Here is a 25,805-nt window from a genome sequence, read left to right as displayed (position 1 = left end):
CTGTTGAAGTTGCATTGGACCTCTTCCTCATCAAGATATCTCTTACAAATTTTATGTACAACAAAGAGGAATTTATAAACTTGTATTCATAGATGCATTTCTTTCAGAAGAAATCTTATTTTTAACTGCAGGAAAAAGTTTTTGCAGATCTTTGAACTTGAAGTTCCTCCCCTTTCCTTAGAATGCATAAATAAAATTACATGATCATCATCTCAATGTGTTTTCTGGTCTTTAAGGAGGAATTCAGTTCAGACTATATTCTATTTTTCTGTCTATTACCTCTGTTTTTTTAAAAAATATGATTCCATGAAAGTATAACTTAATACTGTTTGGCTATGTTGGATTCGATCCTACGTTCAAGTAGTGAAAAAATGTGTCTGCTGTTCAATTGTGCCAATCTGTTCCTTGGTTGTTTTTGTTTAAAAAATTTGTATAGATTGAAATGCAGCTGCAAGTGTATTAGTGATTTTTCTATTGCTTACTTGTCAAGATTTTTATTGTGTGGATGAAAAATAGTATTTCAAAACCTAGCAGTGTATTGACAAAAACGGAGGAGCACTTTGTGTAATTCTCTTTTTGAAAAACTACCTCTTTAGAGACAGAGATTGCCTCAACTACTTCCATTCATATGTATCTTGAACAATAGATTTATTGATAGCTTTTAGCTAAGGTTTAATTCTTTCCCCCCTCTGTTCACCATGGTGCTTACTTTTCTGTATTAAGAAAACTGAAATTATGCTCCTATGAGCAAGGCATACAATATGCAAGTGTTATAGGTGTAAAAGGAGGCATTTGACCTTTTGTTGCTAATCTGTGACAGGTGCAGACTATTTTCTTCCGAATGGTGTTAATTTTCATGCTTAAATCTACCCCCTGAAACTTGCATTCTGTATAGCCACCACAGGGGAACTGGTGGTCATCATGAGCAGTGTAATGGACAGCTGAGAGGGATAATCACGGATATTTCAACACATTCATGCTTGCAACTCATACATTTTTAGTGCACTCCTGTCTTCACTGCTTATTAGGAGGGCTGAAGTTAGTTATTCATTGCTGGACAAAAAAGTGTCTGAGAAAGTTCATGTGCAGGGAACAGCACATTGTTACAAATTAGTTTCCTTTACCATTTCTGGCAAACTCATTACAAAGTAATCGCGCCCTGTGCTGAAGTGCACTTCCTCTGGGACCAATAACTGTAAATAAGCAGGGCTGCAAGCTGGCTGATAAGTTGTTGTTCTGAAGATAACGGTCCTTTTTAGCAGAGTGTTTGACCTTTTTCTTTATATTGCCTCAGGCTTGTCTAAGACCCTCAAGGTCTATTTTTCATCTTAAAATTCTCCGTAGGAAAGCACAATGTGTGGTTTAAGAAGATTTTAGGATTGCTTAACATATCTATATTTTCTTTTCTTGCATTTTTATGGTAATTGTTGGCATACTCAGTAACTCTAGCTAGCATTTTTTAAAATAGGTTTTCTTTCTTCCTGTAAAGTATCCTTTTTATGTAGGAAGCAATATTCTTCAATATTTTATGAAGAGTAAATGTACGTTGCATAATAAATAAAATAGTAATATTGGTTTTCTTTTAAGCCTATTATAAATGTAGTGAACTTTTCCAGAAACTTTAAATGTACTTTAAAAGTCCATTTAAAATAATTCACATTTTGAGTATATTGCAATTTATAGTACTCTTTCTGTAAGAGACCTAAATTACTATGATTAGCAACTTAAGATTGACTTATCATGGGAAAGCTACACATTTTGTTTTTTCTGTTAGCTGTAAATATTGCATAGAACTATATATGGAAACTGAGACTATCTTAAAAACAACTTCCAAGGCTAAGAAAAAAGTAATTTGGTCTGTTCACATCATCCTAGAAAATTAGAAAGATCTGTTTCAGTACTTCTCAAAAGTAAAATCAAGTTATTTAAGAGTGCATAGAAAAACTAATTCATATTGTTTCATAATGTTCTGTTTCCTTTAAGGAATTATTTCTGTCACTTTTAGCATGTGTCCAGAAAGCTACTTCACATTCAGTGCTGCACGTGTGCCACCAAAAAAAAACCAAAAAAAACAAAAAAAAACGTGATGGAAAGTGTTCCTTTGAATATCAACATGCTTGTGTCTAAACATGTATCAATGCCGTTACTCATCATGGTTGTTCTTTTAAATTCCACAGATTTGTTCTTTATCTTAAATGTGCTTTAAATAAAACTTTGTCACCCTCTATATTCTGCAGGACTAGCTCATAAAAATTACTGTGACTGTGCAATTATATTGTGTTATCTTTAAAATCTTACATAGTTGCTTAATATTAGACATTGCACTCATAGAAATCAATGGTGGTTCTCCCATTGATTTCAGTGGATGCAGGTTCAAGCCCTTTGTGCTGTACAGTACTTGACAGTATCATTACAATGTATGACTTTCTCCTTAGATTTTTTTAGGTGTATTGAGAGTGGTGTCAAATGCCTGATTTAAAAAAAAGAAAATTATCTAAGCAATATTGTTATAAGGAGAAGGCAGAAATTAATGGATAGTAGAAATGTGCACAGAAATCAAATGTGGGGGATAGTAAAAGTCTCTGAATAGGTTGTAGTTTGTTATTTGACTGCAGTTTATATGTGTTTGAAACATAATGTTCGTCATACAGAACTGACACTCTCCACCTTTACCTTTAATTGGCTATCATTGAAGCATGAAAAGTGGCTAATTCACCTAGTTTATTTCTAAAATAAAAGTAATATGTGTATTATCTCAATGCACAAATATTTATGTGCACAAGAACATATTTCAGTGTGTAGCTGCTTTTTAAACCACTAATTATATAAAGTATTTCTTTCTCAATATTACACTTTTAACTCGTGCTTATAAAAACTAAATTAAGAGAAAACCACCCACTTTTCCTATATATTCAAATGATAAAGTGAATATTAATTCAAAAATCTGCCTTTAGTATAGGAGATGCTTATTTTGAATGTAAAAATAGTCCTATTTGTTCTTGACTATATAATGAATATGTAGTGTAGCACCATATCTTCATTATGTAATCAATGTTTAATTATTGCTTAATTCTTCCAAATACATTACAGTGTAAATCACTATTTTTTGTTGTATTGGGACACAAATTCCTGCACATTGAGATTAAAAAAATGGGATCCTTTGACTACAACAATATAAAGGCTGTACTGTAGAATTCTTAACTTTTATTATGAGCTTGGTTTTGTAGTTGCTCAAATCCTTTCTCTTTGATGTGTAGAAATATTTTTCAGTGACACCCACTGAACACTAGAAACTCTCTCAATATGTGGAAGTATTTATTTTTATGCTTGTGCAATTCTAGACCTTTTTTTCACAAAAGCTTTCACCTTAGGGGCACTGTCATGTGGGTTGGAAATGGGATGATAGAATATAAGCAAAGACTACAATAACTATAAACATCAATCTTCTGTGTGTGGGGAATATGTTAAGTATGTTAATAAAAGTATATGGCATTGGGCATCTTATTTAGCATCTTAATTACGTGAAAGTAATAGCGTGTTAAAGAAATAAACAAATAATGCTGAACTGGAAGGAGTTGCAGCCACCCATGATAACTCACAAATAATACAAAAGAAGCTGCACTAGAGAGAAAATAAAAGAGGGTCTCCTTACAGAAATGAAAATTGTGTGAAGATAATCTTTCACAGAAATATTCACTGAGAATGAGAAATGTGGAAAGCAGTAATCTTGGAAGAGAGCAAGGTATAGAATGAACAAATGATTAAATTATTTGGAGGTATGTGGTAACTTCAAATGATGTTGATGAGTGTATTAGTAATGCCTAGGTAGATAGATTTCTTTAGTTTACACTGATTTGTAATGATCCCATGACACATGTCTGCACTACCACCAGTGATTTCCTTAACACAAGGGAAGTCCTCAGATGCTCAGGCATCTTTACAGCATCTCTGTATGTCACAGTCGTGCATGAGAACATGTGGGCTCAGGGTCTGGTACTTTGCATTTAGACTAATTAGCAATCTGATGTTGAAATGGAAACTGAAATATGCAATAGGTCAGAAATTGAGATATCATTTTGCTTTGAACATTTTGACTTTTATATAGAATATTTATTTTCTCACTAATATCTTGTATTCTTGATCTGCATCATACGGCACAATCCATTTTTATGACCTTTGGATTTCTGCTACAGAATTCACTAGTTGCAGTGATGGTTTTTTTTTAAATCAATATAGCTACAATTTTTTTCTCCAATCCAATCCCTGATGCAGATCATTCATTCCAAACATGGAATTACTATTGATATTACTGGGAGTTATTTATGTTATAGAAGTGCAAATATTATCATCATTTCTATAGTGACAAATATGCTTTGTGCCTTAAGGCAAATGAAAAGGCTTTGTCGTTTTGAATTGAAGAACTTACCCTGATTTTTCCAACCTTACTAATAGTGAATAGTGACTTAATCCATGAACAGTTCCAGTGACATTAACATATTACTCTGAGTAACAGTAGCAGAATCAGGGCCAAGAGAAGACCCCATACAGACAAGGGATGGGAAAGGGAGTTAACCAAAACTCAGGTGAATTATCTAATTTATATTTGTCAGATCTCGTAGTACAAAATAAATCCAAAATATAAATATAAAGAGTTTGGAATACATAATGTAGTCATTTACTCTGTAAAATGAGATTGCAGACATCCATTTAATCATAATAGACTCAGCTAAAATAATTTTGTAGTGAAAAGTCTGGATTGGGCATGGTAGGAAAAGGAAAAAGTTTCCAGATATGGAGGATAACAAATGTTCATTGTCAGCAAAGTCAACAACAACTTGATTATGCAGAAGGGTCTATAAGTAAGTCATTAGGCAATAAAATGGCAAATGAAATTTAATGTTGATAAATGTAAAGTAATGCACATTGGAAAAATAATCCCAACTCTACATACAATATGATGGGGACTAATTTAGCTATAACTACTCAAGAGATCTTGGAGTCATTGTGGATAGTTCTCTGAAAACATCCACTCAATGTTCAGTGGCAGTCAAAAAACAAACAAACATAACGTTAGGAATAATAAAAAAAGGGATAGAGAATAAGACAGAATTTCCTTCATATGAAACCATGGTATGCCCACTTCTTGAATACCATGTACTAATGTGGTAACCTCATCTCAAAAAAGATATATTGGCATTGGAAAAGGTTCAGAAAAGAGCAACAAAAGTGATTAGGGGTTTGGAATGGGTCCCATCTGAAAGAGATTAAAAAGATTGGGATTTTTCATTTTAGAAAAGAGGAGAGTAGGGGGTGACATAACAGAGATCTATAAAATCATGATTGGTGTAGAAAAAGTGAATAAAGAAAAGTTATTTACTTGTTCTTATAGCATAAAAACTAAGGGGTCACCAAATGAAATTAATAGGTAGCAAGTTTAAAACAAACAAAAGGACATTTTTTTCATGCAGCGCACAGTCAACCTGAGGAACTCCTCACCAGAGGATGTTGTGAAGACCAGGACTTTAACAGGGTTCAAAAAAGAACTAGATAAATTCGTGGAAGTTCGGTCCATCAATGGCTATTAGCCAGGATGGGTAGGAATGCTGTCCATAGGTTCTGTTTGTCAGAGACTGGAAATGGATGACTAGAGAGAGATCACATGATGATTACCTGTTCTGTTCACTTCCTCTGGGGTATCTGGCATTCGGGGCGGCCCGTGCGTATAGGCCGACTCAACCGTCGCCTAGGGCATCGCATTAAATGGGGCGCCCAATGAGATGATGTCATGCCATTGAGGGCTGTGGAGCCGGGGGCACCCATTGCGCATTCTACCTGGGACGCGGGGGCGCCGATCACACATTCCGCCTGGGGCGCCAGCTTCCAGAATCCCGCCTCGGGCCGCCCCTGCTGGCATTGGCCACTGTTGGGAAGATAGGATACTGGGCTAGGGGGACCTTTGTTTTGACTCAGTATGGCTGTTCTTATGTTCTTAAGTACATTGATGAAACACACATCTGAAATGCCTGTTGGTTTCCAAAATACAAACTATTCCGTTGTCCCAATAAAACAAACTGTAAGACAGATTTTAATGCCATTACTAATATTGAGCTGCATTTTACTCTATAAATTGTGCTGCTGTTTTAAATGGGACTGCCTGAAGAGGAAATTATAGCTCTGTATGAATAACAATTTGGTAGTATTGCTCCAAAGATTTAAAACTATATCTGAATTAATAAAAGAACAGGTCCAAACATGTAGCAATACTTTCATAACTAACATTTTAAATTAGTTTTTAGTGTGAAGGTGTGGTGTTATTTTATTAATTACAAAGTTTGATAAGATGGGTGTGAGCAGGAAAAATGCAAAATATTTCATTTTGTAGGATATAAATTAGTAGAGGGACAGACAAGTCATCCATCTTAGAAATTTGCTGCAGTACTACAAAGGAAAAAAGCCAGTTTAACAATTTAAAAGCACTTTTCTAAGTTTCTCCAGAAGCGAACTCCATTCCCTTTTCTAATATGGCCTGATATGTTGCTTGCTTTCATTTTGTACTGAAAAGTGCCAGAGGGAGCAAAGTAGTCTATTTTCCAATATGGTATCACAAAGCTAGCCAGGAGAGCCCGAGCTAAACCCCATATTCTCATGTTTTAGGCAAGAAGATCTTCAGCATCTGTAAGAAAACTGAGAAGTCCTGAAAATCATCCATAGGGGGAACAACAGAATTTTGGGCACTGTTTTTAAGCATTCTTAAGCATTAGCAGCACATAGGAGAAAGAAATCCATATAAGTAGGGAGGGAGGTGGCAAAGAAATCATATGAGCAAAGAGGGGATTTTGCATAGCAGAAGGGATGGTGGGACAACATTCACAGAAAAAAAATCAAGATCAGAGAGGACAAAAGATCATTATGAGTGGATTATAAAAGTCCATATTGGTGTTTTTCCTCCATGTATTGACTTATTTAAATATGCTTGGTCCATTTGTATATTTTCTTAATGAGTTTCATAAAGACTTTTACTTGAAAAAAGTTCTGAATTGTGTTGTACTCATTAACTTTATAATCATGTGAGGAGTTTTAGCCAATCATAGTCAAGCATTTTAAAAAACCATTCCGTGTAGCAGTTGTGCAAGGGTTTATCAGCCATTCATTAAACTGCTGCATTTTGTAATCCTTTGGTAGGTAACCTTGGCCGTGTGGACCACATCACAGAGTTTGAGTATGACTTGTTCATTAGGCCCGATACCTGTAACCCACGCTTTCGAGTTTGGTTCAACTTCACTGTTGAAAATGTGAAAGAGTCACAGGTAAGTTTCTGTTAAATAGTATGATTCATTCATAATTACTTTATTGGAGAATAAAAGGTGTGTTCTTATTAAAAATTAAAATGAAAATATCCTACCAGTTGAAGAAGTGGCTTAAAATAAATTCAGGAGCCTGGGCAAGAGTAGTGGACAGACTATAAAAGAGAGGAATCCTTCTTTTTGAAGCCAGGAAGCCTTGGAGGGGACAAGCTAGTGGGTCAGTCCCCCCGGCAGTACCTTCTCCAACCACCACCCACTTTGAGAAACAACCTGTCTTGGAGGGTCTTGCCCATTTGGACTTTGCTTGTGATGCTGTTGACTACTTAGGTAGGGCCCTACCAAATTCACAGTCCATTTTGCATTTCATTATGTTTATATCTTGAAATTTCACAATGTTGTAACCATAGGAGTCCCAACCCAAAAGGATATCACATGGGGGCACAAAGCTATTGTAAGGGAGTTACAGAATTGCCACTGTTACTTCTGTGTCGCCTTCCTGCAGCTCTGAGAAGTTTCCAGCTGTGGAGAGGGCTCTGATCTCCCCTGTGCTGCAGGGAGCAACCGAGCCAAAGGCTCCTAGCTGCTAGTCCCAGCTGCATTGAGAAGGACAGGACTACTTCTTCCCCTGCATTCTGCTCTCGGGAAGCGGGAGGGAGAGGAGAAGATCAGACCCACCTCTGGGTACCTCCCCTGGATTAAAAAACACTCACATTTCTGCAGTGCAGCTGCAGAGCTTCCTGTGCCCAGGGGAAGTACTCAGAGTTGAGTCTGATTTCTGCTATGCCTTAGTCAACTATAATCAAATTATAGTCATGAAATGAATGAGAATCTGTCTCAAGGAGGCAAAGAGATCTGGTGGAAAGATAGAATATATATCTAGAGCTTACAGGATATTTGTTTTCACAGATGTCTACATGAAAGAGAATGGTTTCACTATTAAGTTTGACTTGTGAGGTCTGTTTTTATAATGTGCCTTCCTATAATCTTTTTTTCATCTCTCCAATTTCCGTTAAAATGAAACCTGTATGAATGTAATCTAGTCTGCAACCTTATTTAGGGCTCCGGACTAGGGGGCATAAGCAGTATTAGTCTTTGCAGCTCAGCTATATTAAATGAATATTTAAAAATTGATATATCAAACATACTATATAACCTGCTTTGTGCTTTATGATTATTTTCTTTTGTTTTATTAGGAAATGAGAAAAGCAAAGAACACAAGGTTCAGTGTAGCATACAATACACAAACAAATTTTTTAGAACAGTATATTTGTAGAGGTCTATGGCAAGTAAGAATCCCAATATTTCTGTATTAAAGTATTTCTTAGTTTAGTTACTAGGATTAAATATTCTTATGTGACTTACATTTATTACTGATTCAGTATAGAGGTGAGAGAAAACAGCATAATCTACCCATTTAAATATTGTTGATCAGGCTTCGGCCTGTTAGGCAACAAATCTGATGAAGTGTCTAGATCATTTAAGGTTGGTCTTCTTTATTTTAAGGTTCTTTAAATTCCTGATTTGAATCACTTAGTTTACTTGGACTTGACAGTCTGTTCACTAGACATTATTTTTTCTGGCCCTTTGTTTGCTTGTTATTAAAATCTCTTCAGACTTGTCTGATATCATGTACTGGGTGAAGTTCCTGTTCACAGAGAAATTAATTGCATTTCCCCCATCATGAGAAAACAAGACACAATCTTTCATTATCTGACTATTTCTCACAATTCATCAATCCTGTTTTTCTCCTGTTGTACCAAACTACTGCTTATTGACACACAAGAGGGACAAGTGATTACAAAACGTAAAACAATTTGAAAGAGAGTTAAATTAATAACATTCCATGGCACAAAGACAATAGTCCCAACAGCATTAGGAACTTTTGTTGGTGGTATACACTTTGTTTAGTTTTTCTGTTCTAGCATCAGACAGTAATTTAGTATTAACAGTATACTGCTTATAAACAACCAGGCTCTCTCCCCTACATTTGTAACACTGAGGATGGTGAATGGAATCATACAAGTAAGAGATGGAAAAGAGAGACCTATTGGGTTATCAGGCCATCTCATTGCCAATGTAAGATTGTTCCCTGGAATACATTTTCTGTTTCTTGTACAATCCCATTTTAAATGTCTAAAGAAATGGGGCTTCCACCATTAATGTCTAAAGACATTCCATAGCTTCTGATCTATCCAACAGTTGTTGTTTCCTGATATTCAACCTAAATACATCTTTGCTTAACTTAATTCCATAATTCTTAGCTATAATTTTATAATAAAAAAATAATTTATAATTTTTATAATAATTCATCTTGGTAGAAATATTTCCTCTTTATCCTTGCTGTTTGCATTCAGATTTTTGTAGATTAACAACATTCCTAATTGTGTCTCAATGTACATATACATGTTTAGTTATTTTTAGGCCCCTACCTAACAAAACACTTGAGTATGTGTTTAATTATTTTTCTATATTGGGGCCTCTGCTTTTCTACATTAGTGAATCATACCAGCTCTCAGATTTTTTTACCCATCTTCTTTATAACTTCCTCAAAATATTGCTTCTAATGTAGAATCTAAAACTGAATGGAGTATTCCAAGTATGCTGATACTCCTACTATCTAGAGAAAGAATTATAGACTCTCTGCTCCTTGATGTCTCAGAATATACAGTCCAAAAATGGTCCTCTTTTTCTGCTACATCACTATGGAAACTTATGGCTAATTTGCTGTGGACCATCATACATAGATCTCTTTCAAAACTATTGTTTCCTTCTTCACATTGCGTATATGTTTTGTGATTGTCATGTGACAGAGGTAATTCCTCCTAGCCCTGGGAAAAGAAAATTGAACACAGATCTCTTTCATGGCAGTCAAAGCAGTAGCACTGATTATTCTTGTTATGCTTTTATGATAATAATATTTTTATTGGCTTCTTAATATTTTTGTGGTTTCAAGATTGGTTTTTCTAGAAGGCTATAAAATAGGCTTTACTTTCTCCTTTCTAACTTTGATTTTATGCTGTGCCCTTGATTTAATTCTTCTTTTAACCACATGCAATGAAAAAGAATAATTACCAGGTTATATTTGTGTGCCTAAGGAACTGGTATGTAGAAAAGCAGCTAACACCTGTGTGATGTAAAATTTAACTTTTTGGTCTCCAGTGTATGGTTTCAGACTCCTAGATCAGGTGGTCCTCTATCAGTGATAAGATCTGAGCAGTGAATGTCTTTATGCATTTGCTCAATGAATTCAATTAACACCAATATTGGAAAGTACATAAAGAAACTGATATGTTATACATAAGGACTATAATCATGCAATGATTACACAGTAACAATGAAAGAGAATGAAGAAAATAGATTTGCTGAGAACACATGGTCCCATCGGCAAACCTCCAATTTTTCTATTTATATACATGTCAGAGGCTGCTTCCTATTGCTAGATAACATTCTGTATTGGGCCAAGTTTGTTTCCCATTAATTTCAGCTGTGACCTTCACAACATCATCCATAATTTTACATATTTTCCTTTGTAGAACCTGAAATTGAATCGAGTGTAACATCCAGATTATATGTTAAGTATATACTAGTATTCTATGGTACTTGTTGTTTCAGATACAGGTGTACTTCTAAGCTGGCATGCATTTAAAAGCATCAGTGGGAAATGTGTATCCACCAGAGAACTGGACCAAAGAAGAAGTTAAATTTATATTTTTTAAATTAACCAATTATTCTGTTGCATGTGAATTGGAAGGTTTTATAGCTGATAACTATTATTTGTGTTGTGGTGGCATATAGAGACTCTCATTGTGCTAGGTAATATAATGCATAATGGATCCAAGCTTGAATAGTTTACTATCTAAGGATATGATGGGAGATGACAGCTGAATACAGCAAGCAGACTGAAGGAGTACAACGTAACAGCAAGAGGGTTACAATTAGTGTAATAAATGGTGGTCACATACCCATGCAACTTACACGTCTGTATCCCCAAAATAACTGCTGCATATACTCCGAATATTTGTTCCATAATGAGAAATCCATCAAAAGCAGTATTTCCACTGGTATTAGAAAGGAGGATCAACTCATAGGTATATGCCAATGCTGTTAAATCATTCCATAAATATCCATTGTTAATGTGAGACAGTTCAAACACTTATGAAAATACCTTGTAGTCGGGCAGTCACCCCACTCCAGGACAAAAAGGGTTAAAATAGTCCTGGGAGAGAGCACTGTTGACTTTGGCCCTAGGAATGGTGCCATTGAGTTTGCTGCCAGTGGACTCCCCGCCCAGGAAGAGCCAAAAAGACATGATGGTCCTGGATTTACAATGTATGCCAGACACTTTTGAGGCAGTGAGGGACCTTCTTTCCCTCACAGTGCCACCATCCCTGGCCATTTGCGAACTGTCAGAGGCAGCACTGACATTGCTGCCATTTTGGCAGTGAGGTAGGTGCCAGGGAAGGGCAAGCTGACACCGCTCTCTGGCACCGGTCAGCACTGCAGCAGTGTGGTTGCCCAGGAGTGAGTCTTCCGACTGATTTAAAGGCAGGATTCTATGCTTCGCACAGTAACAAACACTGCTCTGACTGGAGACACTGGCTTTGGACATAGCACAAGGCATATTGCTGGCAGCCTGGCTACCTGGTCAATCGCACATGCCACGGCTGGGGCCAATTTGACACTCCAGCTGATTCAGGGTTCCCATTTGAGATGTTCCTACTTGCAGAATTGGAAGTGCAAGCTCCCTGATTGTCCCCTTCAGAAATGGGATCAGTCTCTGGGACCGACCTTGGTATTGTTGCAGGACACACCTTCACTCAACCAAGCTTCAGCAGAGAAAGTACAGGGTCCAGTGCTGATATAGGTCTCATCATTTTTCTCCCCAAACAAGGCTGTGAAGTGAACTGTCATGCTGTCAACCCAGGATGATTACAGGATACACCAAAACTCTTGTGGAAGGCATACAAGCAGAAGATATCTCTGAATCCTCCTACGCCCTAGTGAACATATTAGTGGCCTCAAGGCCATTGCAAATGGCCTTGGATGGCCTTGAACAATGCCATGCGAGAGCCAATAAAAGCACTCTGTGAGATCCTTGAATTTTTCTCATCTGTTGCCATGTGGCTGAAGAGGAAATACTTTGTTCCCCCCATGGGGTCTAAGTTTTTGTAAACTCACCTCCCATCAGGCTCTTTGGTTGTTTTGGCAGCAAATGGGGGGGGGGGAAGGTTGCAACAAGATCTATCCCAGGAGGCCAAAGATGCCAAAAATTCTTAGCTGGGGAAGCTGCCTGTCAAGCATATCTTTATAAACATGCTTGACAGGCAGCTTCCCCAGTTAAGAATTTCCAACCACAAGGCCCTCCCGAGTTCTGACTTTAACTCCTGTTTAGCTATGGCAAAGTTTAGGAACCGCTTGCCTTCAGAATCCATGGGTGAATTCTCAGTCTTAAGGGAAGAGAGCAAGGCATCCTTCTAGGCAGTTTTGGATATGGTTGATTTGGTGACCTATCCCACGACCTCTGTAGTGGTATGAGGTAGAGCTCATGGCTTGAGGATTGTGCTATGAGGCCCACCAGACAATCCAAAACCTGCTGTTTGAAGGCAAATTGCTCTTCTCAGACCAAAGTGATTCAAAGCTCCACAGCTTGATGTCCTAGGATTTGCCTGTACCAGCCCCTGTGAGAGAGCATTACAAGCCTCAAACAATGGCCCTTTTTTATTTTCCACATTGATCCCAGCAGAGGCAGGGTCATAGCTGCAGGAGGAACAGAGGCTCTATCCCAATCTTCAAATGCTCAGGTATCAACCCTCTCAAAACACTTGGCAGGGAATAAATAGGCCTTTTGAGGGTGCACCCTAGGATGGAATTCTAGGACAATATCTGGATCCTATCTTCCCTATGTTTGTGGGGCAGTTGTCACTCTTACTGAGCATGGATTGCTGGGTACTGCGCATAGTGAAAGTGGGATACATCCTTCATTTCAGCTGTCCCCCTCCTTCTTGCCTAGGCCCCTTCCCTGTTCCTCTTCAAGGACCCTTCTCCTGAGAGACTTCTGGCTCAAGTGGTGCAGTTTCTTTTATGTGCGGGAGCAGTGGAAGAGGTTCCAATGAAGCTAAGGGAATTGAGATTCTACTGCCATTTCTTTCTGATCCCAAATGCAAACAGCAACCTCAGACCAGTCTTGGATCACTAAAATCTCAACAGATTTATGAAAAAACTGAAGTTCTGCATGGTTGATCTAGCTTTGACTATCCCCTCTCTGGATCTATGAAACTGTACACCACCCTCAGTTTTAAGGATATATATTTCCACATTTCTATCTTTCAAGGACACAGAAGGTACCTATGATTTGCAGTAGACCGCATACATTATCAGTTCACAGTACTACCCTTTGGTCTATCAGCAGCCCTGTGGGTGTTCATGATGTGCATGACAGTTGTGGCAGCCTTCCTAAAAAGGCAAGAGGTGTAGGTATATCCCTACTTGGGTGACTGACTGATCAAAGGTAGAGCCACAGACCAGGTGGAGGCAAACATAAGTACAGTCCATATTCCAGAATCAGGGGCTGTTGAAAAATATGCAAAAATTCATGCTTTCCCCAGTTCTACGGATGGTGTGTGACTCCTCCATTTGGGTAGACCAGGCACACCTGGACTGCAGTCCCACCCCCGCTTGACCTCCACTCCTCCATTCCCCACACATGCTCCATTCTGGCTCCCCAAGGCCCACTCCCTGAGGCCCCCTACCTGCTGCTTACACTTCTTTGCCCTCTCTCCAGTGCCCCCTGATCACCGCTTGTGCCTCTTCACATGTTCTGAGCCCCCTCACCATTCACATCTCTTCGTCTTCTCTTCCAGGATCCCCCATTTTCCCAACCAATGCTTGTGCCTCTTTACCCTCTCCTCCAAGTTTCCCTGCCAGCCAGCCAGATAGCTGGCCATTCACTGCCCATACACTGCCCATATGGCTGAAGTGGGGACAGGAAGAGGCAGATCAAAGGCAGGAGGTTGGAGGGAAAATGATGTGTGGAAGTGAGGCTTCAAAGCAGCCACACTTTCAGTGGCCAGGAGCTCCAAAGGTGGCAGAACAGCTGTTCTGAGAAACTTAGCCTCCTTTGGTCTCTTACACTAGCCATTTTTGCCCAGTTTAGGTCTTCAGCTTGAGCCAGGCAAGAGCTTTTCTCCCAGAAAGTTGATTTGGGACTAAATTGGCATTCATACTGAGCCTGAATCATTACCCCATCACCACAGCAATAAGCTGCTTGAATCTTCTGGCGCACATGGCATCTTGTACCTGTGTCATAGAAAACACATGGCTACATCTAAGCCCATCCAATCTTGGTTAAAGTTGGTATACAACCCAGGGGACATCATTTGAAAAAGATGGTCTCACTGCCCTGATTGGTGATTTTGGATGCAGAGATGGTGTATGCAAACATGACTTCCTTGAATCCCACACCTTCAATGTCTTTGATCACGGACACTTCTGAGATGGGATGAGAAGCCCACTGCGGTACCCTCAGGACTCACGGTCTCTGGTCCATGGAGAGCTAAGTGAGGTGTAGCTTGTCTGCTAAGCTCTCCAACCCCACCTCGAGGGCAACTTTGTGTCAGTCCTCAGAGTCAACACAACAGCAATATTTTACAGAAACAAGCAAGAGGAACTTGATTCTCTCCCTAGTGTCAGGTGGCTCTGTGCTCTATGGGGCTTCGGAATAGCCTATTCTGTTTACCTGAAAGCCTCTAACCTACAGAACAAATTGGTGGATGAGCTCAGCAGGTCCTTTTCCAACCAGCACTAGTAATCCATTTATCCACGTATCTTGAACACTGTTTTCCAGAAGTGAGCATTTCCCCAGGTGGAGCTGTACGTGATGGAGCAGACTGGAAATGTCCTCAGTTCTTCTCTTACTGGGCCACAGTCCAGGCTCGCTCACAAATGCTTTCCTTCTTCCCTAGATCAGATGACTCTGCTACACGTTCCCTCCCTCTCTTCTTGTACACAAGATCCTGCTCAGGGTCAGAAGGGACAGAACATGGCTAATTCCCATAGTTCCTGCATGGCTGCGCCAGCACTTGTTCTCACCCCCCTTCTGGACCTCTTGGTGGACACACTGATCAACTTACCTGTGTTCCTGGATTTGATCTCTCAAAATCATAGTTGCCTGCATTACCTGAATCTTGAATCTCTCCACCCTGCAGCATGCAAGCTCCATAGCTGTATCTGGCAAAACAGGCTTGTTAAGAGCTAATTCGTGAGGTGCTCTTGGTGAGCACAAAGCTGTCTACTTGAGGTACTTAGGTGGTAAAGTAGAAGAGTTTATTGATCTGGTCGACACAAAAAGTGTTTCACCTACTAAGTCTTCACTGCCTTTTGTTTTAGATTATCTGCTTTACTTAATGTAAGATGCCCTAACTGTGTCCTCCATAGTGTCTGTCTACCTTGAGATCTCTATATTTCACTCGTGGCTGAGCATGTGATCGATATTCTCAAATGCAATCTGTGGCCCCTTCTTAAAGGGGCTGGAACAGATGTATCTATGGGTACATCAACCCCTTCTTCCTTGGAACCTTAATTTGATACTGACAAGGCTGACAGGCCCCCCCATTCAAGCCACTGGCAACATGTTTTTTGCTTTATCTGTCCTTGATGGTAGCCTTCATAGCTGCCGTTATTTTAGCCGGAAGAGTCTTACCTCTGAGCCACAGTAAAGTCTTCTTCAAGGACAAATAGCAGATATGGCCATTTTCTTCAAAAGGTGGTCTCACAACTTCATAATGATCAGGGCCTCTTTCTCCCTGTCTTCTGTGCTAAACTACACATGTATGTCAGTATTTATTTATTTATTTATATATTCTCCATCCAAAGGAAGGGCTTTTTCACAGTTTTCACCATTAGTCTTGTTCCATCACCAAAAAGTCCTTTGAAGTAAGTCAGAGAAAGTGCAGATTACCTCTCTCAGGTAGGTGGGCTGCTTTAAAAAGGCAAATTGAACCATAATGTTGTCATGTTTATTCCCAAATCAGAGTCAAGATAGTGTTTTTGAAAAATACTCCCATCTTAGGTATTTTTAAGGCATCACTAGTATCAGAGTGTTTCATAAAATTAATATTCTTACCAAAGCTTCATTTTAAAAAACTGTTGTGTGTATGCACAAGTGCATGTGTATGAAAGGGACATTACATTTAAAATGCTTTGTAAGTTAGGGTATGTCTACACTACCTTCCTAGTTCGAACTAGGAGGGTAATGTAGGCATACCGCACTTGCAAATGAAGCCTGGGATTTGAATTTCCTGGGCTTCATTTGCATAAGCGGGGAGCTGCCATTTTTAAAACCCCGCTGGTTCGAACCCCGTGCAGCGCGGCTACACGGGGCACGAACTAGGTAGTTCGAACTAGGCTTCCTAGTTCGAACTACCGTTACTCCTTGTGAAACTGTTTTTCATTCAACAGTGTTTAATAATCAGCTTGAAATATACAGTTATATCAAAGTTAGGCTTAACCTATTAATCGCTGAATTGCTTTTAGAGAGATGGTCATAGACCTGGTATACAATCCCAACCAAACCAATAGCTTAGGCAGTTTGAATAGCATATTTGAATAGATTAAAATAAAACCTTGATTACAGTGAGTGGCTTTAGGGAGTATAAATATCAGCCTGATAAACAATGTACAGTAACACAGCAGAATACCAATGCGATTCAGATTAAGGAGAGAGAGAAATAGTGCAAGAAAATTTACGTACAAATATATATTTTTAAAAACAAAAAAAGAAACTCTGCTGGTAAAGAGATATATTGCTTTAAATTTATACTACATTCACAAACTTGGCTCTAAAATAATCTTTGTGTTGACTTTTAGAAATGTTTTACTATCTCTAGTGTGCAGTATGCAGAATACTGTATAGTTTACTGTACAAAACATAAAATTATCTTCCATTCACTATTTATGGTAATTCGTGTCCAAGATTGATTTTTCCAGTTTTTACATGCAGTTTTTAAGTAGTAAATAATTAAAAAGAAATATAATTGTATAGGAAAATGTTTTGATACTAACTTATAACTATTACTATTATAATACCAGTAATATAAAACACAGATGTAAATGTAAAATATCTTTATGAAAATTAAGTTTGGAGTAATAGAAATGTAACATCAGGATGTGTGAGTTTCAAAGAGATCAGTAATGCTGGATTGATCTACTGCCAAAGGGAATTAAATATTGATATTTAAATTTCATGCAAAGTTTTATGGCTAGGGTAAGGCTTTCCTTGACAAGAATAAAAATCACTAATGCTAAAAAGAAATTGCATCTTAAACATCAGAATTCTTTGATAGCTGTAAAATTGGATTTGTGGAGTTCCTTTGTTACAGATTGGGACTATTTGGTTGTCAGCCTGACAGAAAATAAAAACAGTTTCAAATTTAAGACTGGAAAAATACCTGTAAATAAAGAACTCCTTAACTGATTCCTCCTTATTTTAGAGTGTTCCCAAGCAGTAGTCTCTTACGGAGTGTCTAAACTACATGGCTCACGAGCCATAAGGGATCAGTCGGCAAAGGCTTCCCCAGCCGATAGATCCACATCTACACTGCCACGCTGTGTCGGATCAGCTGATCTTCAGCACAGCGTAGCGGCCATGTTTATTTTAATGAAGTGGGGATTATTTAAATCCCCGCTTCTTTGACTATGCCGAATACTCTAATTTACATGGCTCCATCGACACACCTTTCGTGAACAATCTGAGAACATATATTTTTGTAGTATATTTAGATGGCAAGGAAATGAAAACAAATTTACTTGGGCCTTGGTCAATTCTACCTTTAGGGGAAAAAAATGAATTTCTCCCTCTCTCAAACTAATATTGCTGGACTCAAACAGGAGTACTCCTCAATTTTAAGAACATAAGAATGGCCATTCTGGGTCAGACCAAAGGTCCATCTAGCCCAGTATCCTGTCAGAGGGGGTGGACTGAAGACAATGATCAAGCAATTTGTCTCCTGCCATCCATCTTCAGCCTTTGACAAATAGAAGCCTGGGACACCATTCCTTACCCCCGGCTAATAGTCTTTTATGGACCTAACCTCCATGAATTTATCTAGCACTTTTTTAAATTCTGTTATAGTCCTAGTCTTTACAATCTCCTCTGGCAAAGAGTTCCACAGGTTGACTGTGTGCTATGTGAATAACTTTCTTTTATTAGTTTTAAACCTGCTACCCGTTAATTTCATTTGGTGTCCTCTAGTTCTTATATTATGGTAAATAACTTTTCTTTTTTCACCCTCTCCACACCACTCATGATTTTATATATCTCTATCATATCCCCCCTCAGTCTCCTCTTTTCCAAACTGAAAAGTCCCAGTCTCTTTAGCCTCTCCTCATATGGGACCAGTTCCAAACCCCTAATCATTTTAGTTGTCCTTTTCTGAATCTTTTCTAATGCTAAAATATTTTTGGAGGTAAGGAGACCACGTCTGTATACAGTATTCAAGATGTGGGCTTACCATAGTTTTATATAGGGGCAGTAAGATATTTTCTGTCTTATTTTCTATCCCTTTTTAAATAATTCCTAACAACCTATTTGCTTTTTTGACTGCTGCTGCACACTGCGTGGATGTTTTCAGAGAACTATCCATGATAACACCAAGATCCCTTTCCTCAGTAGTTGTAGCTAAATTAGCCCCCATCATATTATATGTATACTTGGGGTTATTTTTTCCAATGTGCATTACTTTACACTTATCCACATTACATTTCATTTGCCATTTTGTCGTCCAATCACTCAGTTTGGTGAGATTTTTTTGAAGTTCTTCAGTCTGCTTTGATCTTGACTATCTTGAACAGTTTAGTATCGTCCACAAACTTTGCCACCTCGCTGCTTACCCCTTTCTCTAGATCATTTATGAATAAGTTGAATAGAATTGGTCCTAGGACTGACCCTTGGGGAACACCACTAGTTACACCTCTCCATTTTGAAAATTTGCCATTTATTCCTATCCTTTGTTTCTTGTCTTTTAACGAGTTCTCAATTATCATTTTAAATGAACGCTTTTTGTAAGAATTTGTCTCCCTAAAATATCCAGTTATTAATGCATAGTAAAGGAGTGACATATACTAGATTTTTTCCCTTTTAATGCATGGGAAGTTGCTACTGCTCTATTTAAGTTAACTTGCTAAAACTAAGTGCCCATCCGGTATCAATTACTATGGTTTTCCTTCATCGGCAGTCAGGAAATTTGGGCAAAAGGGTGGCAACATAATCTCTTGACTCAGATGAAATTTAAGGTTGAATTTAGGAAGAAAATATGGTTGTTTTCACCATTGCTTTATATTTAATAAACTGAAGAAAAGGTGCATTGGATGCTTGATGCTCATTTGTCCGTCTTATAGCAAAAATTGTGACCAAAAAGACTGACATCAGTGACAAAAGGAACAAAACAGCATTTCTGAGAAGGTGAAAAGGAGGTAACATCAGTTATTTTTTTCCTTATTCCTTTTTCCCCAGTTAGTTGTGCAGTTATGCTAGGAACTCTGGGTTTCAAGAGATACCTTACTTGCTGGCTGTCCATCCCTATATCTGATGGATATGCACAGTGCATCCATTGTCTGGGGCAGGATCACTCCCCACAGAAATGTCACCATCATTGTATCCTCCCTATCCTCCAGGTCCCTAAAGACCTGGGATCTGCAGTTCAAGCTTCTAATGATGAAGCTTCCTTAGCACTGATGGCACAGGCTTCGGGGGATAAGCAGTTTCCAGGCATGCCCAGTGTGGACAAGTCCCAGGGGAAGGTGCCAACCAAGGAAGCATGCCCTGCAGTCTCAGCCTCAAAACCAAAAAAGACCACGTCTGCACGATCGGTACTGACACCATTGGCACCAAAACTGGCACAGCACACTGGTAGTCAGTACTTCTCGGCTCCATCAGTACAGACCCCATCTAAGATGGCACTGGGGCTGTGTACTGAGATGTGTACGGTACCACCAACAGCCACAACTCGATTAGATAATGCTTCCGTATTGATGCCATAGCATACCAAGATGATTGCACCATCAGTACCATTATTTCCATCCCCGTGCCTGTTGACCCCGCAGCAAGAGCTGGTGATCACATATGTACTGGGGACCCCCTCTTCAGCACTGGTGCCACCCCAACTTTTGAGGGACCAAACAGGCTTGTCACACCCTCTTGCTCGGCTCCACTCTTTTCTAACTAGGATGAAGATGACAAAGAGATCTCTTTTTCTCCATGCCACTCATCACCCAAACCCTCCTCACAGCTGTAACAACACCAGATGTGGCAGCCCTTTCCCTGGTTTCTGCACATACCTTTTCCCCCAGTCTTGGCAAGGATGGGATCCTTGGGCCCCTTTTAGAACCTAGATGGCAGCATCCCAGGCTGCTCCAGAACACAAACATAGCCAGTGGCTCCAAAGTCTCCATTGTTGAGGGGGTCTGCCACCAGTCAAGAGGACATAGAAGACCTCGAGGAGATCCAAGAGGAGGACACGCTGTTCCCTACTCAGCTGTCTTTCTCCTTTCCCAATCAGTCAATAATGCCCACACTACCAACATCTGGGGATGACTTCAAGTCCTTTCAGGACTCATTCAAAAGGATTGTGGATTCACTGGCCATCTCCCTAGTGGAAGTTCCTGAAGTCCAGCATAAACTTGCAGATATTCTTCATGCCTTTGTCTTATTCAAGATAGCCTTACCCCTAAATGAGGCCATCCTGGATTCAGCTAGTATCATCTGGCAGACTCCACACTCCATATCTCCAGCATCCAAAAGGGTTGATAAGAAATATTATGTTCCTGTTTACTCACCCAGCCCCTAGCTCCCTTGTGGTCAAAGCAGGTACATTTCTTAAGGAAGAGGTTTAGTTTACATGACCATATATCAAAATATACATGTTATTTGAAAGAGATATGTAAACTGTCAACAATTTTGTTAAAAGAAAAAAACTACCTGGATTTAGATGATACATCTAGTGGCAGAATTGGTGGTTTTTCAATGGTATAGTCCTATGAAATCTTAATTAAATAAAAAAAGAATTTGTGACATATAATAATATAGCTTCTATGTTCCTCTCAACATTTTTAAAAAGAAAAAATCAATTGAACACACCATTGTCTTGAAAGAAAGTAATTTTGCTATTATGGAAATTTGTGCCTATATTTGTCATGTATAAAATTAGATTTGTAAATGATTTTACTGCGAAGTTGGAAGCCTTTCAAGTATATATAATTTTATTTTTGATCAATACTTGTGTTGTACTTATACTAGATTGAGGCTACATGAGAAACTGTGGTAAGTGCAGTATAGTGTGTATCTCCATGAAATTATCCAAAGCTGCCATGACACATAAAAATGTACACCCTTAAAAACGTAATGAGTACAGATTGGAAACTAGGTATAGACAATTTTCATTCTTAGAGTCTTTCAAATGAGACAACTACTGCCTTAATGAAATATTTTCTCTTGCCAAGACAGTGTTAAATTCATATGCTTTCTTCCTGGTGCCTGCAAGAACGTTTTAGGTGTCAGTATTTTGTAATTACTTCAAGCATACTTTGTATTTCAGATTTAATTTTGGTTTTTGCTTAAGGGAAACTAAATAGCCAGGTGTGTTTAATTTCATATTATGATGGCGTCTGTCACTCAGAATGTCAAAAGTGCATTATAAATGCCATCAACAAAATCAATGCTATTTAAGATGATCATGATATCAGTGATGTGACACGCTTAGTTTTGTTTCCATTTAAAAACTTTTTATTTGTTAAATCATGGAGCATACCTTAGAAATGTAAAATCATGGAACTAAAAGTATAGAGTTATTTACACTAAAGAAATGCATTCCACAACTATTTTACTAATTGTGTGTGTGTGCCTGCCATTTGTAGATTTTTATGTCTGCACAGAAATTATGGGCTGTGATTGCAGCTCATGTAGACATTCATGAGTTAACTTGAATCTAACTAGCAAAGGGTATGTCTACACTACCCCGCTAGTTCGAACTAGCGGGGTAATGTAGGCATACCGCAATTGCAAATGAAGCCCGGGATTTGAATTTCCCGGGCTTCATTTGCATAAGCGGGGCGCCGCCATTTTTAAATCCCCGCTTGTTCGAACCCCGTGCCGCGCGGCTACACACGGCACGAACTAGGTAGTTCGAACTAGGCTTCCTAGTTCGAACTACCGTTACTCCTCATTCCACCAGTGAGGTGTGGGGGGGCATATGGTAGTTTTGTGGAGTGAGTCTCCCATGGTGGATGTCACTAAGGGTATGTCTACACTAATCCCCTAGTTCGAACCAGGGTAGGCATTCAAACTTGCAAATGAAGCCCGGGATTTAAATTTCCTGGGCTTCATTTGCGTGTTCTCAGGAGGGCACCATTTTTAAATCCCCTTAGTTTGAACTGACTGCCCGCGGCTACAGGTGGCAGTCAGAAGTTAATCCGAACTAAGTCCTTAGTTCGGATTAACTATTACACCTCATTGCAGGAGGAGTAACAGTTAATCTGAACTAAGGACTTAGTTTGGATTAACTTCTGACTGCCGCGTGTAGCCACGGGCAGTCAGTTGGAATTAAGGGGATTTAAAAATGGTGCCCGCCCGGGAACATTCAAATAAAGCCCGGGATATTTAAATCCCGGGCTTCATTTGCAACTCCGGTCACCTCATTTGCCTACCTAACTCGAATGATCGAGCTCGTGCAGACATACCCTAAGTCAAGCTAGAGTGTTGAGAAGAGAAGCGACTATATTGACTATATTGACATCAAAGCCCTTTGTCGGCAGCCCCGTTATTCCTCATGGAATGAGGTTTACCGGGGCTGCTGACAAAGGGCTTTGATGTCGACAGGGGGAATGTCCAGACTAGCGCGCGAGCCGACAAACAGCTGATCAGCTGTTTGTCGGCTCAGCGCGGCAGCCATGTAAATGTAAATGAAGCCGCGATCATTTAAATCGCGGCTTCATTTGCCTTTGCTGAACAAACAAATCTACATGCCTCTGCTGACAGAGGCATGTAGTTTAGACGTACCCCCAGAGTGGAGCACCCATGGGGATATAACTAGAAGAAGAAAAGAGAGTTATTCACCCTGTGCAATAACGGTGGTACTTTGAGATGTGTCCCCATGGGTGCCTCCACTACCCTCTCTCCTTTCCCTGCATTGGAGCCTCTCTGATGGGCTAGAGCCAAGATAGAGAAGGAATGGAGGGGCTGCGCTCATGCCTCATGCACACCAACATCATGAGGAGATGGTACTGTGCATGCATGGTGCGGCAGGGCACTGCTAGAAAAATCTCTGGTTGCTGGTGCAAGGACGTACCAGAACCCAGAGTGGAGCACTCATGGGATTGCACACCTTTGAGAACCACTGTTACTGCCCACCATAAGTAACTCTCTTTTCTCTAGATCTGCTGGTAGTGCATCTCCTAATGCAACCTAAAATGCTGTTAGCCTTCTTGGCTATAAGGGTGCACTATTGCCTCATATCCAGTTTCTCATCCAGTGTAATCCTAGGTCCTTTTCTGCAGAACTGCTGCTTACCCAGTTGGCTCCCAGCTTGTAACAGTGCATGGGACTGGCTTAACTCAGTGACTGTAGAAGTCAACGGTGAATCTCCAGTTGACTTCAATGAGGGCAAAGTTAGGCCCATGCTGAGTGGTTCTGAAAATCTCACCCTTCACTTGAACAGTCTAATGCTTTAAACATATGTTTAGATTTGTAAAATGTTAGAGGAATCAAACTTTAAATTATACATTTACAAATGCTTTAAAGTGAGGAAGAATAAATTTAAAAATCAGCCATTATTTATAACTGAAGTTCTCATTTTTTTATCATTAACTGAAACTGGAGGAATCTAGAATAAGAGAATTACCCCAAAATTCATAAATAGGCAATTACATTTTTACGTTTCCTAAATCAAAACTGATCAGGCCTACCCGTCCCCCATTAAAAGACAGCTTAGAAATTGTATATAAAACAAAGGCATTAAATCCAGTGGGTATTTTCCTGGGAAAAAAACCCTTAAGACTGGGTTTAAAATGAGGAAAAATAATTGTGTCTGTGTAAAATAGTTTAGCAAGATCAGAACAAATATTTTCACACTTCAGTACTGAAGAATAGGTCTGATATATCTTCTACATCAAATTTGATCTTCTGCTATGGAATGCTGCATGGCCACATGGAGCTAGATTGATAATCTACAACTTTGCATTCTTTTGATTGCTACATGCTTCAAATCTGCAACTCTGCAGTATTGTGATTTTCATATAAGTGATATTTTACTTGTTTATATAATATTGAAAACTAAAATACAAGCTACAATGTGTTTTAACTTGCTTGAGAAGATATCAAACCAATATATATATAGACTCTCCAATGTTCACTATAACCAAATGTATCTGTATGATGTGCAGTTTTACTTTTTATTTGCATAATCCTAAATTAATCTATGAATTGTACTGAGTTATGTAACCATAATCTGAATACATAACTAAAACTAAGCATAATGTGGTATGTATTAGTGAAATAGTTTTTAAAATAGAAAATGGTATAACTTGGAACAACTTGTTATTCCCAGGATAGTAGACCCATGATTTTGCCTGGTAATTTCTGTCTCTTGTCCCCCCTTCGCCCCACGCCTCCGGGAGTTAAGGAAAATAACACTAGATGAATGTGTTGACAGACCTTCAGAATGAAAGAGCTGAGTTTAAATACATAGCAGAAGATCTTCAACTGATGTTACTTGAGATACACCAGTTTATACCAGCTGAGTATATGGACAATAATCCTTAAATAGAAAATGTCTCCTGTCACAGCAAGGCTGGTGATGTTTCTTATAATCTGCTTGCAGTTTGAGGAGCTACATAAACAGCTTCTAATTTTCATACTAGAGCTACCATAATGAACTGTAGCTCATTATTGTAAACTGATGACACTGTTGATGATTTTGCAGGCAGTGACTTTTTACATAAGGGAAGCATTAGCCAGCAACTGGTAGATTTCTGACACACAAAAAGCTTCCTGTTAGAAGGTAGAGGAAAGAAAAATGGATTTGAACCCATTAATATCAGAATTACATGTCAAAAAGCTAGAGCAGAGTTCAATTTATTTCTGCAATAAAGAGTAAGCTAGAGATTGACTTGACAATTATTTCACCTTACTTTGCTCTGGTTGTTCTAAGATGAACATTCTAATATCAGATAATCTTGTTTGGACATCTTTTAGTAAATAACGTGTTAGTCTAACCAAGGATTATGTCACACAGGGACCTAAAACTAGAATATTCTAAAGTGGAAATTAGTATGTTATTACTCTTTGCTAAAGGATGTATAGAAGGGTATGTCTACACCAGCCCCCTAGTTTGAACAAGGGTGGCTAATGTAGGCATTCGAACTTGCAAATGAAGCCCGGGATTCAAATATCCCGGGCTTCATTTACATGTTGCTGGGCGGGTGCCATTTTTAAATCCCTTTAGTTCGAACTGA

At 38.9% G+C, this 25,805-nt stretch overlaps 1 protein-coding gene across 1 annotated transcript in view; it reads left to right on the top strand.

Moving 5' to 3' along the window:
* The window catches only part of BEND5 (BEN domain containing 5), a 1,533,100-nt gene that overhangs the window by 108,836 nt on the left and 1,398,459 nt on the right, over window positions 1-25,805 (top strand). Inside the window, exon 3 of the mRNA XM_006126434.4 lies at window positions 7,183-7,307. Within this exon, the coding sequence (XP_006126496.2) occupies window positions 7,183-7,307 (125 nt within the window). The remainder of the gene's footprint in view (window positions 1-7,182; window positions 7,308-25,805) is intronic.

This window comes from Pelodiscus sinensis, chromosome 9 (genome assembly GCF_049634645.1).
Source record: "Pelodiscus sinensis isolate JC-2024 chromosome 9, ASM4963464v1, whole genome shotgun sequence".
NCBI classification, from domain to species: Eukaryota; Metazoa; Chordata; order Testudines; family Trionychidae; genus Pelodiscus; species Pelodiscus sinensis.
Note: the sequence above shows the minus strand (reverse complement) of the source record. Positions and strands in the feature narration are given on the sequence as shown.